This window comes from Diadema antillarum, unplaced genomic scaffold, assembly GCF_040938485.1.
Source record: "Diadema antillarum isolate AM-2024a unplaced genomic scaffold, OU_Dant_1.0 seq00000767_RagTag, whole genome shotgun sequence".
NCBI classification, from domain to species: domain Eukaryota; kingdom Metazoa; phylum Echinodermata; class Echinoidea; order Diadematoida; family Diadematidae; genus Diadema; species Diadema antillarum.
In genome coordinates, this window is record NW_027271657.1 from 378,158 (window position 1) to 394,815 (window position 16,658).

Below are 16,658 nucleotides of genomic sequence, written 5' to 3' on the forward strand. Positions count from 1 at the left end.
TCCGGGACATATGATGTAACAAACAAACATTAGGATTGAGTGAATAAATAAGTTTTCAGCAATGATTTGAACTTATCAACACTTTCAGCATTACGAATATGGAAAGGGAGTTTATTCCAAAGAGATGGGGAAATAACGGAAAAAAAACCTTATCACCATAACGGGTGCAGGTGTGGGACCATAGTAATGTGATAGTTGTTAATGTTACTGTGTTTTAAGACTGAGTAGCTCTATAGACTGTAGATTTAAACACTTGATTGCTGTATTGTAAATCCCACTCCATTTTCTTGGAATCTCTCTCAGTGTATCACGTCAGTTCCATCGCATCGTCCTGGAGTTCATCCCCCAGATTCTCTTCATGCTCTCCATCTTTGGCTACCTCGTCTTCCTCATCTTCTACAAGTGGTTTGCCTATGGCCCCCAGAATTCAGATATCGCCCCCAGCCTCATCAACGTACTCATCTACATGTTTCAGTTCCAAGTGCCTTCCCCACCTATGTACAGCAGTCAGGTGAGTTAGTCAAACTTGACCATTGGGGATTGAACTCTTGGTGTCCTGGTCACTAAGGGCAGTAAATGTCAGAAATGGGGACTTCCCTGGAGAAGTCATCCAAACAGTAAATGTCACACTATCTTCTCCGGTGAAATTATTGGAAGGGAAATTTTCTTAGTGGTAATTGAATGTAGGGTAGTTGTAAAGCAAAGCATTGTATGGATTTTCCTTTGAGCAAAGTGTGAGGTGTACATTTATTCACACAAATTCCCACTCACAGTCCTAAGACTGAATTCTCGCTATCGCCAATGACGTGACAAGTACCCAGATGTTGATTTAAGCGTCATTTACGGTGCATTATGGGATAGTTCGGTAGCAAAGTCACTTCCGTTCGTACGCGCGTGATACGTGACTAATGCTATTTACACACACAACCGACTGTATTCTACGTGTACTTCCGGTTTTCTCGACTTGAATTACAGCTTTAATATGATTTGAAATTTCTCCATTCTTAAGAAATTGCTGTTAATACGACTATTGGTTGTTGCTGCGAAGCTGCCATGTGTTGTTCGCACGACAATAAATGAAAAAAATCTGCAGAAATAGGACCCTTACTGGCATGCGAGACGTGACGTGGCCGCGTGGGTGAAGTTTGCGGGTGACTCCACAGCGCAGTACGTGCACGCGCGACTTACTAGTAGTGGTACAGTAGTAGCACTAGGTAGCAGGCCTAGTGCCTACGTACATTGTACGTACTTTCTTTGAAGAAGTTGCTTCGGAGACAGGATAAGTTCGAGGTCACTGTTCGTTCCCGATTGTGTTCGCGACATTTCGACGGAGAACGAATAAAAAAATAGATGGGCATTCCATGACGATATACTGTATATCCAGGTGGGTAAATATTTTCCAGCATATTTTCAGCGTATGCAGAAATGACTGATCTGTGATGTGCACATCGATCGCATGATCAAGCAGTACGCTGTACCGGTATGTGTTAGCTTATGCGCTGCGTGCAGTATACGTGGTGCATGCTAATGCAAGGCCGGCAGCCGCCGGAGGGGACTACAGTGTACGAGTATGACAGGCGCCTGGCCACTCGCTGGCTCAGGCGGTACAGGGGCCTACTGTACTAGTATCCGTGGTCGGCACTGCGCTATAGGTAAGGTACACGTACGCGCACGCTAGCGTTGTGCAAATTATGCTCCGTGCCGGAAGTGCCCTTGCTACCAAGTGCACTACATCCTGACGAAAAAGCCACATCCGGGTACTTTTTACGTCGTTGGCGATAGCGAGAATTGCTATGGCATATTACATAAAAATGTTAGAAATAAAGTGTATTGTGACTGAAGGTCATTGCCACAAAAATGTTTGGGAGTGGGGGTTATATCTACCTATCTATCCATGGCTTTGAAATGGTCATGTTGCTATTAATAGAGAAAAAGGGAAAGATGTAGTGACAGACAGAGAAATAAAGGGCATTCACATTTTATAAAAGAGCCCATGGGCCTAGCCTGATTTCCAAATATGCTGTGTTGCAAGCATGAAATTATTGCAACTTTTGATCAAATCACATTGCACATAAAACTATTTAGGAACATATTGAAACACTAGAATTAAGATTCAGATAGATATATATATAGATAGATAAATAGATAGATAGATAGATAGATAGATAGATAGATATATTAGGAACACATTGAAACACCAGAACTGATTTTCAAGTAGATAGATTGATAGATAGATAGATAGATGGATAGATAGATAGATAGATAGATAGATAGATAGATAGATAGGTGGATGGATAGATAGATAGATAGATGGATAGATAGATAGATAGATGGATAGATAGATAAATAGATAGATAGATAGATGGATAGATAGATAGATAGATAGATAGATAGATAGATAGATAGATACTGTAAAACATGATATATTCGCGGCATGAATTTTTCGCGAATTGGAGCCGACGTCCTTTTTTGCAGCATGAAATTTTCGCAAACTGCCACTGGCATTCAGTGCGCATTCAGTGCACATAGTGTAGACAAGAACTTACGCATGCATTTTAATTTCGCGAATCTTGGCGCTCTCGAAATTCGCGAAATTAAAATGTACGCGAACATTCCTCGTTTTACAGTAGATAGATAGGTAGGTAGATAGATAGATAGGTAGATCAATAGATAGATACATACATACATACATAGATTGATAGATAGATAGATAGATAGATAGATAGATAGATAGATAGGTAGATCTATAGATAGATAGATACATAGATTGATAGATAGATAGGTAGATAGACTGATAGGAACACATTGAACATTGGAAGAGAGATTCAGATAGATGAATAGAGAGAGAGAGAGATAGATGGAGAGTGAGAAATGACAACAATTGAAGTCCCAATGAATTGCATGCATATGATATTTGGTTTAAAGTTGTCCCCTTAAACGCACCATTATTACTTTTGCAGGTCTACATAGTTCCTACAGTGAGTACTTCATGTTTTTGTTTTGTTTTGTTTTGTTTTGTTTTGTTTGTTTTTTACACACAGAAAGCTGTCCAGATGGCGCTGGTCTTCATAGCTGTGTTGTGTATTCCATGGATGCTGTTTGGACGACCAATCTACCTCTACGTCAGACACAGATTGTCTGCTAGAAACAGGGTAAGATCCATCAAATGCAATCATTTAATGCTTCTCAACCCTTTCTTTTTTAATCCCCGAGGCCCACTTTGGCTCCTCTGTGTTTTGTTTTTTAAGGCCCAGTTACTGATAGATTACTAATATTTTAAAGGACAAGTTCACCTTCATAAACATAAGGATTGAGAAAATGCAACAACATTAGTAGAGCACATCAGTGAAAGTTTGAGGAAAATTGGACAATCGATGCAAAAGTTATGAATTTTTTAGATTTTTGTGTTGGAACCGCTGGATGAGGAGACTACTACAGCTTGTGAGTCATATGCGTACAACAGTATAAAGAAAATGTAAAAGAAAATTCAACATATTTTCACTTTTTTCGCATAATAAAAGAGCACTTGACTTGCCTCTTTCTAAAGGCAGGGGGAATAATATTACCCATAACATTTGTCGGTAACGAGGCAGGGGAATGTGTACTTTTTTCAAAAGATGGAATTTTGTGAAATTCTCTTTATATTTTCCTTATATTGTTGTTCGCATGTGACATCTAAGTTATTCATACACTGCAGTAGTCTTCTCATCCAGCGGATACTGCACAAAAACTTCAAAAATTCATAACTTTTGAACGGATTGTCTGATTTTCCTCAAAATTTCAATGATGTGTTCTACTAATATTGCTACATTCTCTCAATCCTTATGTTTATGAAGGTGAACTTGTCCTTTAATGCCTCCGCCACGAAATGTCGCCGGAGGCATCATGTTTTCGGGTTGTGCGTCCGTCCGTCCGTCCGTCTGTAATGAATTTTGTGGACAGCATAACTAAAAAACCATTTAAGGTATCCTAATGAGACTTGGTATGTATATGCATAAGTGGACAAAGTTGTGCCTATCAGCTTTTGAGTGCCCTTGCTCAAGGTCAAAAGGTCAAGGTCAAATGCTCAAAATTTCACTATTTCCCCCATATCTATGCAATGCCTGGAGGTGTTTTCTTGAAACTTGGTGTATACATGTAATACCAAATAAAGGTTCTCCAGAGAAAGTTTTGAGTCATGAGATCAAAGGTCAGAGGTCAAGTGAAATGTTAAAATTTCACTTTTTTCTCCATATTTTGGAAATGGTTCAAGCTATCTTCATGGAACTTAGTACATATGCATGTACTGACTAGCAGTGATTATCTAGGGAATGTGGGGATCATGGGTCAAAGGTCAAGGTCAATTCCTCGTAATTTCACTTTTTCCCTCATATTTAAATGCAATACTTGCCGGATTTTTCTTGAAACATGATATATACATGTATAACCCAATAAAGATTCTCTGGGAAGTTTCTTGCGCAAAGGTCAAACGTCAAAGGTCATGTGAAGGGCTTTTTACACTTGTAAATTTTTGCTTAAGGCCCCCCCTTAGCCCCACCGTTGGTACGGGACTATCCTTAGCCCACTTTCTGTTTACACTCGTTTTTGCCAAAGTGGGCTAGCCCCACCGATACTCCGGTACTATCTGTCCCTGCAAAATAGCAGGGTTAGCACCGCAATTGCGGTGCCAAGCAAGCGAGTGTAAACAGAACGAAAAAATAATCCTGGGCTAAGCGAAGGAGACGAAGTCCGACCCCCACTGACCAATCAGAAACGAGATAATCAAGTGCTGCCGGTGTGTGCATGTACGTGTACAGTGTACAGCGTAATCATGAATATTCATGTGGTTTGGAAAGTACCGGACTAAGAAATACGAGTGTAAAAAGGTCAATTTTCTCCTTAGCCCTGGACTAGAGCTTAGTACGGGACTAATTGGCGAGTGTAAAAAGCTGAAAAAATTGGTACGGGACTAACGATAGTCCTGGGTCAGAGAAAGTCCGGGGTTAAGAAACACAAGTGTAAAAAGGGCTTGAAAGTGCTAAATTTCATTTCTTCGTCCATATCTCGAAAGTGACTCAAGGTATCGTCATGAAACTTAGTACATATCTATACAAATGCATGTTCTACCTGACAGTGATTCTCTTGGGAATTTTAGGGTCATAGGGTGACAGGTCCAGGGTCAGAGGCCAAGTTAAACTGCAAAAATTTTACTATTTGATAGTAAAATTACACTTTTTCTCCATACCTTGAAAGTTAATCAATGCATAAACTTATAAAAAAAGATTCAAAAGTGAAGTAAAAATCCTCAAATCCCCAAGTACCTGCGCTCTTAGGTAGTAAAGCCATCCATCCAATTAAACCTAGTTCAAGGAAAGTGAACATTCAACACATTTGTGACAAACCTGTCATTTGAATATTTTGCCAATTATGTGAATCTCATCACACATTGTCAAGACATTGTAGTCCTATTAGGAGAACCATGCATTAAGGCGGAGGCATACCAGTCGCCATAGCAACATTTCTAGTTCATCTTTTTTTTTTATGGCATCTTTACCCACCTGCAAATTATGTGAGAGCCAATATTTGCAGAATTAGTTGCAGGCGATAGTTTTATCTTCACTATTTGTATTTAATGCCAGTGGTAATTCCTTAAAAAATTATGCGATGAAAAAGGCTGCCAGCTCCAATTGGCAAAAATTTCATGCCACAAAAATTTCTTGCCTTACAGTTCATGTATCATAGATTTGTCAAATAGAGATATGTAAAATGTCAGAGAGATATAAATTTTGTACCTTTTCTAGTGGAGATAGAGGTATTTCTTACTTTTTGTCTGCTTGTGCTACTTGAACTGTAAATTTCTCCATTTCTGCCCGTACTACAACTAATATTTCTTCTATGACTAGAACTAATACTTACTCTCCCATGAATATTTAACTCTTACTACTGCTGTGATTTTGAATGCTATCATTGCTTTTTGTTGGTTCTACTACTACAACTCCTCGTGCTTGTGCTAAAGCCGAATGTAAAAAGAATGTTTTCCTGTTATACATACAATATAGGTACAACTTATTGTTAGCAACAAATCTCCATACAGTTATTTGGATGTCCAGCATTGTAAAGTTAAAAATATCCAGCCATAATCGTAATGGTGTATACATCTGCTCATCACACTCATTATCATTGCATCCATTGTGCAATTAATTTCGTTTCCATTTGTTTTCTTGTGATATTTGTGGTATGAAGGGTTATGCACAATTACAGTCCTCTCCTCATCAATTGTCGGTCAACTCGGACGTTAATGAGGGCGATGTCGAGCAGGTCAGTCCTACCCCAGAGGAAGTGGACAAACCCTCAACTTCCAGCGGGTCTCATTCAATGACCGATGATGTCTTTGAAACCTCTCAGCAGCTGCAAGAGGATGAGGTGAGAGAACTGGAGAAGGTGCACATTATCAGGGTCATGTTTACTGTGGACAGAATTGTCTTGTAGAACAAAGCTGCCCTTTCTTGATGAACTTCTTGATGAACTGATATACCTATATCTCTCACCAAATTTTCCGTTCTGCACTTTATGGAAATGAGCTGTGCTGTTGCAGGCATACGTTACAGTTTTTCTGCTCCTAACTGGTTGTAAGTCACATTGCAGTATTTACTATTGACCCCAAATTGTACAATCAGCAATTTATTTGTCTCATCATCATCTCTTATCAGCTTGTCTGTGAAGTAGTATCCACATTGCTACTTGTGACTTTGGGGTTGCTGTACCATATTTAGAACCAATCTTTACTGTGGATATCATGGTCATCTGATTTGGGATATGTGGGGTAGCATAGAAGAGCTTAACTTTGCCTTCAATACAAAATTCACACTGCATGAAAGTACAAGCCAAAGACTTGCCCTATCTAGTACATGAATTTCTGCTGTCATGTGCAGAAGATGAGCATGAGTATAACTTTAAATGTAAAAAACAAAATGATAATAGGATAAAAACCTGTCTAATAATTCCTGCATGGTCCCATCTCTCAGTGCGTCTGGCTGTCTGTCTGTCTGTCTGTCTGTCTGTCTGTCTGTCTGTCTGTCTCTTTCTTCATGCCCCTAGATGAACAAGTAGCAAAACCTGCTGTCTGCAGGAATGACTTTCCATGGGTTCGTGGTTTGGGTTCATGGGTTCGAGACCTATGACACCTTTGCCCTTCAGCAAGGCACTTTATCCACATTACTGCTCTCCACCCAGGAGTATAAATAGGTACCTGGTGGGATGAGAATGTTTGTGTTTGTTGATCAGCATGTGCGCACGCCTGTAAAATGGCGACTGACTGGAATGCTCCCCAGGGAGTGGAGAGTGAGCGCTGTCAGTGCTGGCGGGAAATAATGTATCCAGAGACTGGGGTGATGATAGCATGTATGTGCTTTGAGCACTCTTGCAGAGTGGATTTGGTGCAATATAAATTCATATTATTATTATTACTATTGTTCTGATTTGTCCACACACAGTTTGACATGGGAGAGATATTCACCCTCCAATCTATTCACACCATTGAATACTGCCTTGGCTGTGTCTCTAACACAGCATCTTATCTACGGCTCTGGGCACTCAGCTTGGCCCATGCAGGTATGTAGTAAAATGAGTGTAGAAATGTGTAAAGTAATTGATAAATGTAGCTTTGTCCCCTAGAGGCCTGTTTGGCAGGACCCAAATAATACTGTATACGCCATATATTTAGCGAGTCTAAATTTTCGTGAAATGAGACTTTGCGATAATTTTGCGAGTGGTTAAATTCGCAATTGTGGAGTACTGTACTGAAGGGAGATGTGCATATGTGTACGTGTGTGTCACATTCGTATCAGGATCAGAGTCATTATTATTCATGTGTCTTTAATTGCGCGAATAGCACCTGACTCGCAGAATAAAAAAACATAAAACCTCGCGAAATATTCAGCGTATGCAGTAAACACATAAGCATACCCACATACTTGTCCAAGAATTATCTGAAGTGTAGTTGGTAAAGAATTGAGACACATTTTGAATGTCCTAGGATGACTTGAGCATGTCCTTTGGGAGGTGCTCATTTGCAAGATTAGCCTTCAGACTGAAAGAGGATATTCATGAAATTATCACAAGTGATGTATTGTCAAACATTTCATGCCGGTCTTATATCTTTTCCTGCCCAAGCAAATTTTCTCTAAGCAGAATGTGTAGAAAGTCAAATTTGGCATGTGCCCATGGCAGCACCCCAAGCTGGATTCAAGCTGTAATGGCGTAATGATAATATCAGGGTCTTCTGACATAATGACATTGTTGAGGAAGCTACATTGGGAGAATAACCCCACCACAACCACTTCTACCACTGCCAACACCACCAGCACTACCACTTCCAACACCCCCACCTCCACCACCATTATCACTTCCGACACCCCACTACGTATACCACCAACGTCAACGACACCACCACCACCACCACCACCATTATCACCATCACCACCACCACCACCACCAATACCACCACCATCACCATCACCAATACCACCACCTATACCACCACCTCCACTACTACAGATGTACCACCACCACCATTACCATCACCTCCACCACAACCATCATCACATCCACCACACTCACCACGCTTATCACTATTTCATACATAGTACTAGATAGTTGTTGTTATCGTTACAGGTTTTGGTGTTGCATTCAATAACTAATCTTTTTCATCTGTTGCCTTTTACTTCTGATGCTGAAATGAAGAACTGTCGGAGGTCTTGTGGAACATGGTCATGAAGAATGGATGGTTCCTCTACACAATAGAGATGTACCCAACAGGAGCCATGAGCTATGTCTTCATGATTGCTGGCGGCATTGAGCTCTTCTTTGTCTTTGCGACGTGGGCAGAGATGACAGTGGCCATTCTCATCATGATGGAGGGCTTGTCAGCCTTCCTACATACTCTCCGTCTTCACTGGTAGGTGCTGGGGGCTAGCTTGAGGCAAACGCTCATAGATTAAACAATCAAGTCTTTAAAACCATATTTCTAGAGTTGATGGTTCATCTTTTTATTATGATTTTCACTAACAGTTGTTAGCTTTTCATGATTAAGAGTAACAAATTATCTTTCTTAGGTGGCCTTTGTTGTTTGTGCATAATTTTTTCAGTAGTAGAATTTCAAAAAGCCACTTTAATAATTGCTAAATCTACAACTGCTTCTTTAAATGGCATTACATTCTAAACTTCCATTTCTCTCTCAATTTGACAGTTTCTAAAAAACAAAAACAAAGAAACATTCCATAAGATTTTGTGCATATTTAACTAATTCAACCAGTCCCATTCAATCTGTCTCCATTATAAGATAAGCAGTGAAATTGGGAAGTGCCAGTTTAATCAAAGAATCAAAGCTTGCCTCAAGAGCCAGTTTGCTGATAATTAGATGACAATTTCTGTCAGATGTTCTATCAGGACTAGAGGGGTACAAAGACTCGAGTAATTAAACTAGCCATAAAAGCAGTATTTCTCATTTCTTTTGCCTTCCTGTGAAAAAACACAAAATTTGTGCATGAAGGCACATCAACAAGATGATTTCAATGTATTGTTATCAGGGGCAGATCCAGGAATTCCGTAAAGGGGAGGCGCCTTTACAAAATTAAAGGGGGGAGCACGTGTCCCCCTTGTTTTTTCTATTTATTTCTTTTGTTTCAACAAAAAATAAAGAGGGGGTGCCCTTCAGGCATTCTTGTAGAGTTGCAGGATGAAATGAGATGAGAAGGGCATACCAAAGAAATACTACCAACATAGTTAAGTGTTGTAACTGTGATCTTATTATGTTGATTCTCTCATTTCCAGGATTGAATTCCAGAACAAGTTTTATGGTGGAGAGGGCTACCTCTTCGCTCCTTTCAGTCTCGTCAATCTGGAAGCTGAAGAGTAACGACCAAACAGACGCTGAGGGCGCACTACCAGTGTGATGTTTATTGTTTGTATCCAAAGTGACAACAGGCTCAAATTATAGTGAGCCGTCTGCAAAGAAAAGTATACAGAAACTAGGTCCCCCCCCCCCCCAATATTTGTATCAGAACAGTGGACATTCCATACTTCCGTAAATTCACAGACAGTGATCCATTCCATACCTCTAATTTCGATATGTTTATTACTTCCTACTGTCCTTTGCGTTTTTCTTACAAAAGAACATTTGAGGGGGTACTGCAGAAAAAAAAAAATCAGAGATAAATTCTATTCTATGCTACTTATTATCATCAGTATTGTCCAGAGACTAGTCCAAGGAGGTCATGCTTATGACCACTTTGGCATTAGAGTGTAAGATCTGGTGGACAAATTTAGAGTCTTCCTGTTTAGCAGAGCATGGCTCAACTTTGTTTGTGTGTGGTGTTCCTGTGACGTCACTCTGTGACAGGGGTTAAAGGAACAGTCAGGAGTTGCTTCTTGTTAAAGTGTGCAAACGGTACTTTGCAGTCTGTGTTGTTGCAAAATATTGGCAATGTGCATTGTGCTTGTTTTCAGTCAGAAGTCTTTAATGCAAGCTTTTGAAGAAATTGAAACTCTTCGAAGTTGAAGAAATACAAGAAGTGAATCAACCCTTTACCTCCCATCCATAAGAAAAAAGGCAAATAGACATAGGTAGAGCAAACTTAAGCAAATATGAAGTGATCCTAGAATACAGATTACATTTTATGACATAGATTGAATACCTTTAGGAGATTGATACTTTACATGAAATCTTCTTTGATTTTTGTTTCCTGTGCGAGACAAATCCATGATGGACGTCCTTACACGTGATATATTGATCACATTGTTAAAATACACTCTTTTAGGGAGAGAAAATAAATTCTTTTAGTCATTTTGTAGTTGCAGAATGATATGTTTGCACTCCATAATCTTTTTAATTATTTTATTCACACATATAATACACCACCTACCTGTTTAATAAAATGTTATAAATGTTAGACACAGTAAAAGCATACCATTCCATCTTAGGAGCTTCCTACCCATGAACACAGTACTCATTGACTTGTGTAGACAGCACCTTTACATGAAAAGTATGGGATAAGTATGCACAGAAAGCTACACACTATAGGTGGGACCATTATGAAAACTAGATGAGAAATCATGTTGTACATGTATTATTTTCTTCACAAATCTTATACCTGATTTTGTGTTGACACAATTTAATGTAATATGTGTCATTATTCCTTGCCAGTAAATACAGCTCGAATCTAATCAGTCTGAAATTAATTTTTGATTTGAATTAAAGATTTATTTTGTATGATGTATATTAAATAATTAAAATTTTTCCCACGTTCGAAGCATCTTGAATTTAGCCATACTCACAGGAGCTTAATGGTCTGTCATAGCTGTAGAGAAGGTTTGTGCAGGAAAACTGTCAAAATTGATTCTAATAGATTGATTTTACATACTCCCTTATGTTTTTGATAATGCAGAAATGTGAGAGTAGTTACACTGCAAAGACTGACAGAAGGCAATGTTTATTGAACATTGTAACGTGGCTCAGGATGCGTAGTATGAGACTAGATTTGTACGTCTGTAGTTTTTCAGTACATGTAGTGGTACTGAATGTAGGTACTGTGATGGCCACTCTTCATGTGTTGTTGCAGTGTTCTCATTGTAACATTACTCACAAACATGTTCTCTAGTTTCTGATTTTCTACTACATGTACGTGTATTATGAGAGAACTTCTCATGTTACCTGTGTATACAAGGTTGTTTCTTTCAAAAAACATAAAGTGAACACACTATTTTCAGTTTATTTAAAGTTTGGCATTTTCCTGTCTGATTCCAATGCCACAGAAATTTAAAGTCTGGTGAATCACTTTTTACTTTGCTCATGTCGAATCTAGTGGAATGAAAGTGTAACATTTCAACCGTCGTAACATTTGATTGTTGAATGAAGTAAAACTTCAATTCAGCGCTAAGAAATGATATCGGATTAGCCGAGTGTATGAGATGCCATCTATCAATGAGTGAAGTTTAATGCCTACTAAAACTTGCAGAAAATTTACTTAAGTACATGATTTTTATAATACCAGTGCATAGTGTATCTTAATGTTATTGCAGTGGTGTGAAGATACTGAATTTTGCAGTAGTATCAGATTTGCTTTGATCATGCTGAGCAAACATAAGTTGATTTATTGAATTCTTTTACATTTCCATATGAAAATATTGTTTGAGATGAGTTGTATGTTTTGCTCTATTGAAATGAAAATGCATTATTTTTTTACTCTGTAAGTTGTAGCTTGTCGTATATCCCAAATTCTTTGTACCCTGTTTTATATATTTGAATAGAATGAAATATATTTAATCTTAATTTACATCTCTAGTAGTGTCTCGCAATGGCTTTATTGAAGACACAAGCCAAGGTCATGTTTCTTTTTCATGAAGACAGAAATCTACTTAATGAAATTCTGAATGTTATGAGTTGCAAGCAGTATTATAGTGTTTACTGCTGAAAAGACATGTTGCATGCATGCTACGAGCCTGACCAGACGCCGTGCGTTTTAACAGCAACTGGGCTGTGTATAGTTAGCATGCCTCTAATCTGTAGTATGGCATCTTAGTTGTGATTTTCAGTTACAGCTGTATCTCTCCTTGTTCCAATTGTAATATGCAACACAACTTGCTGTGTATGTTTGGATGATCACCAGAAGTTACTCCTGAAAAGCTTTGGACATCAATACTTTGGAGGCTACATATTTTATCTGTTTCATTGGAAGGAAAAAATAAACTCTTCGGTTCCTTTTTTTTTTTTCTGGAATATTTTGGTCTCACAGAAGTCTGTCATAAAAAAAAAAAAAGAAATACCACTAATACATGCACTTATCTCAAAATAAGTACAGTTGACAGTCAGATTTGAAGCGTGTGTTTATCTTCTAAAGTTTTGGTTTCAGAAATGAGGAGTCACATGACCAATACTGTACTGATGTTCTCAACTTGAAGAGTATGATCAACATTCTTTTTTGTGCCTTATTTTTGTGTAGTTGTCCATTCACAAAGTGTCAACAATTGTGGCAATAAAATTCAACGGATGATATACAAGACATATTGACTGCAGTCTTGTGGTGTTAGTGTTGTCCTGTGCACATACTACATTTTGTGTGAAGTACAAGGTATGTTGCAATGACAGCCCAAATGATCTTCATCTTTATCACTGTATTTTCTCATTTGTATTTTCCAGATTTTTATCTTCAGATTCATATTGTTGTGATTTTGTGGGAAAGTGTGTGTGTGTGTGTGTGTATTCATCTATCAATATTAATACTGTATCTAGCTGTCTATCTTTCTCTATACATGTATTCATACACATGTATACACTGATTTACTGCAAATATCTTCATATATCTTGTATCTCTAAATTGTATTGATAAAAAGTCATTCACTAGCAATTAGCTAGCACACATGCAATTGCCCAAGCACACAGAAACCTTGTAACAAGCTTCCTTACAGGATAGTACGACTTTTCAAAAGGTGAATTTGTCAGTCCCAATTTTCCACTATCATGTAATGTAATACTGTATCTTTTTTCTCTCTTTTTGAAAAAAAAAAACATTTACAAGGAACCTGTAAAGTTTAATAGAGGTAAAAACGCTTGTCCTAGCAACTTGTTATAATGGGTTTTCCATGTACTGAGACATCACACAACTCACTCTGTAACATAACAATACAGTGTATCACAGCATGTCAACTTTCTAGCATGAATACCTTCACATACACTACACACTCTGCTGTAGCAATACTTTAAAGGACAAGTTCACCTTCATATACATGTGGATTGAGTGAAGGCAACAATAGACAGTAGAACACATCAGTGAAAGTTTGGGGAAAATCCGACAATCTGTTCAAAAGTTATGAATTTTTAAAATATCTGAACAATCACTGTTAGAGGAGAAGACTACTTCAGTGTATGATGTCACATGCGTACAACGATATAAGGAAAATAAAAAGGGAATTTCAAAAAACTTGACTTTTTGAATAAAGTGCATATTTTTTCAACTTGTTACTGACTCATGTTAGGGGTAATATTATTCCCCCTGACTTCTGAAAGAGAGAAGTCGAGTGTTATTTTATTATGTGAGAAAAGAGAATATCTTGAATTTTCTTTATACTTTCTTTATATAGTTGTACTCATATGACATCACAAGCTATAGTAGTCTTCTCATCCAGCCGTGACTGAGCAGAAACTTAGAAAATTCATAACTTTTGAACGGATTGTCCGATTTTCCTCAAACTCTCATTGATGTGTTCTCCTAATATTGCTGCATTCACTCAACCCACATGTCTATGAAGGTGAACTTGTCCTTTAACGTCTCCCAGAGTAAATAAGCATAAACAAGCCTTGGGATTTTTTGTTTGCATGAAGACAATAAATTTTTGTACAAGGAATACAATATAAAACTGTGGCAGAAACTTTTAAAATTGGGAAACTCATACCAGTTCACTCCTTGCTAGCTGGGAGCTAACTGGTGAGTAGCATCGTTATTTCAGACGAGTTTTTGTCTGTTGCACTCACAATGTTGCATTCTGTGCATTACATACTGTCCTGGTTCTGTCAAAATACAATTAATGAATACACCAGTTAACAAAACAACAACAACAATAACAACGACAACAACAACAACACACACATACACACACACACACACACACACACACCAAAACACCAGCCTTATATCATCTCAAGTAAAATAAGGCTTTCATCCTTCGAATATTTCATAAACAAAATAACCCATCATTTCTGCAGAGCAGAAAATGGTCTTCAGTACACTGGTTACCACACACATATCCAATATCATACACCCAATGGTGCACTTTAATAATTTATTTCCAGCAAAAATTGTTTCTCACAGCTAGAAGACTCGCCTAAGGTTTGTCTGGCATAGAAACTAATAGCACACAGACTGGACATCATTCAGTATGAGTGGTTTGATTGAGTAGATTTATATTGAGTGCTCGGCAGAGGGGCCCGAAGGCATGTGGGCTCAAAAAAAAAAAAAAAAATCACAAATTGATGACATTACATCACATGAGAGTTTTCAAACCACTGTCCAATTATGAATGATTTGGGCGTCAAAATTTTATGCTAGGGCCTTTCTGCCGGGCAGATGAGCTAATTCCTTAGTCCTACTGGAATACCAGTGATGAGTTTGACGTTATTGAGCTACAAGTCACCAGGGGTATGTTTCATGAAGTCATCACATACAGAGTCTTTACATAAATCTCAGAATGGCCAAAGTGGCTCATACGTAGCTATATGAGACTTTCAAATCCATTGCATGAAGTCTCTTATAAGACTTTCATGACATGGACCCCAGGGAAAGTGACAACAGGAATTGGGTTCTTTGGGAGGTCAACTGAATCTCAAATATTTAACTTGTTACAAACATCTACAATGGGATATAACTTTCCTCAGTTGTATAAGGCTTGTTCATTTAACACACACGGCATACAACCCTACAAATTTACACGTACATAAAAGCGGCCACAGTAATGTTATAGTTCCTTCAGCTTACCTTCAACAATCATCTACAAAGCACTGTCATTTTCATGGGATTTTCATGGAAAAACGTCACACTGACAAACCGCAATAACACCATGGAATTCTTAATTTCTGAACAATACAAACACTGATAACATCAAACTTTGAATAGTAATCACAAGTTCTTTCATTTCTTACATCTGAACTCAAATACAAATAATATCTCTAGAGGAAGAATTCTTTGACATATCTTTCAATATACCGAGCAATGGCATTCCAAATACTGCTGAAAAGCAAGAAGCAAAATAATTTTGGTTGAAATACAGTTAATACTATTGGGGCTATATCCTGACTCCAAATATTAGGTTTATTACCTCTCTTGCCAATTAGTTACTTCAACAGAAAGACTTCAAACTTGGATTGAATCTGAAAATGTCAGTCATGCTCTGTGGTATCATCTACTGTAAAACAAGGAATGTTCGCGTGCATGTTAATTTCATGAATTTTGCAAGAGCCAAGATGCGCGAAATTAAAATGCATGTGAAAGCTCTTGTCTACACTATACACATTGAATGTTGGAGGCAACTGGCAAAAATTTCATGCTGCGAAGAAGGCTCTTGTCTCCAATTCGCAAAAAATTTCATGCCGCGGAAATATCGCAGTTTACAGTAATTCACAAAGACAGTGACGAGTGCATCCTTTCCCCAGCCCCCCCCCCCCCTTCCCCACTCGAGTGGTCAACAATACACACATGCTTGCTCCAGAATCTTTATATAGACATACCCCCTTTAAGGATGGAAATAGGTTTAATAGGATATTGACCCCCCCTATCAAGTGGTTTGGGAAGGAAAGTCTGCTAGTGTACCTGTACAAGCAGAGTATGTGCAATGCATGTAGCGAAATGTCCTGTGAAAAGAAGGCAAGCCCAGCCCGACATGCTTTGCAGCAAAACATGCACAGTAAGCACATTTGGGCAAACTCCCTATTTTAACATTTTTTCTGGATTTTTTCCCAAATTGAAGCCTGAAATAAACCCTTTTTCCTAAAAAATAAGGAATGTGCATGCAGCACAGATGATTACCGGGGGAGGGGACCATTTCTGTTGCAAATTGACATAAAAGCAATATTAGCATGGCTATTACTGACACTCATAGGTAATGCAAGCCAATCTTTTTGCCCATTCATG

At 38.3% G+C, this 16,658-nt stretch overlaps 1 protein-coding gene across 1 annotated transcript in view; it reads left to right on the forward strand.

Annotated features, from left to right (window-relative positions):
* Positions 1-10,158, forward strand: part of LOC139738742 (V-type proton ATPase 116 kDa subunit a 1-like) — a 49,064-nt gene extending 38,906 nt beyond the window's left edge. The window contains exons 16-21 of the mRNA XM_071649380.1: positions 304-511; positions 3,042-3,152; positions 6,223-6,402; positions 7,473-7,590; positions 8,722-8,935; positions 9,811-10,158. Of these exons, the coding sequence (XP_071505481.1) occupies positions 304-511; positions 3,042-3,152; positions 6,223-6,402; positions 7,473-7,590; positions 8,722-8,935; positions 9,811-9,895 (916 nt within the window). The 3' untranslated portion in view covers positions 9,896-10,158. The remainder of the gene's footprint in view (positions 1-303; positions 512-3,041; positions 3,153-6,222; positions 6,403-7,472; positions 7,591-8,721; positions 8,936-9,810) is intronic.
* Positions 10,159-16,658: the final 6,500 nt, after the last annotated feature.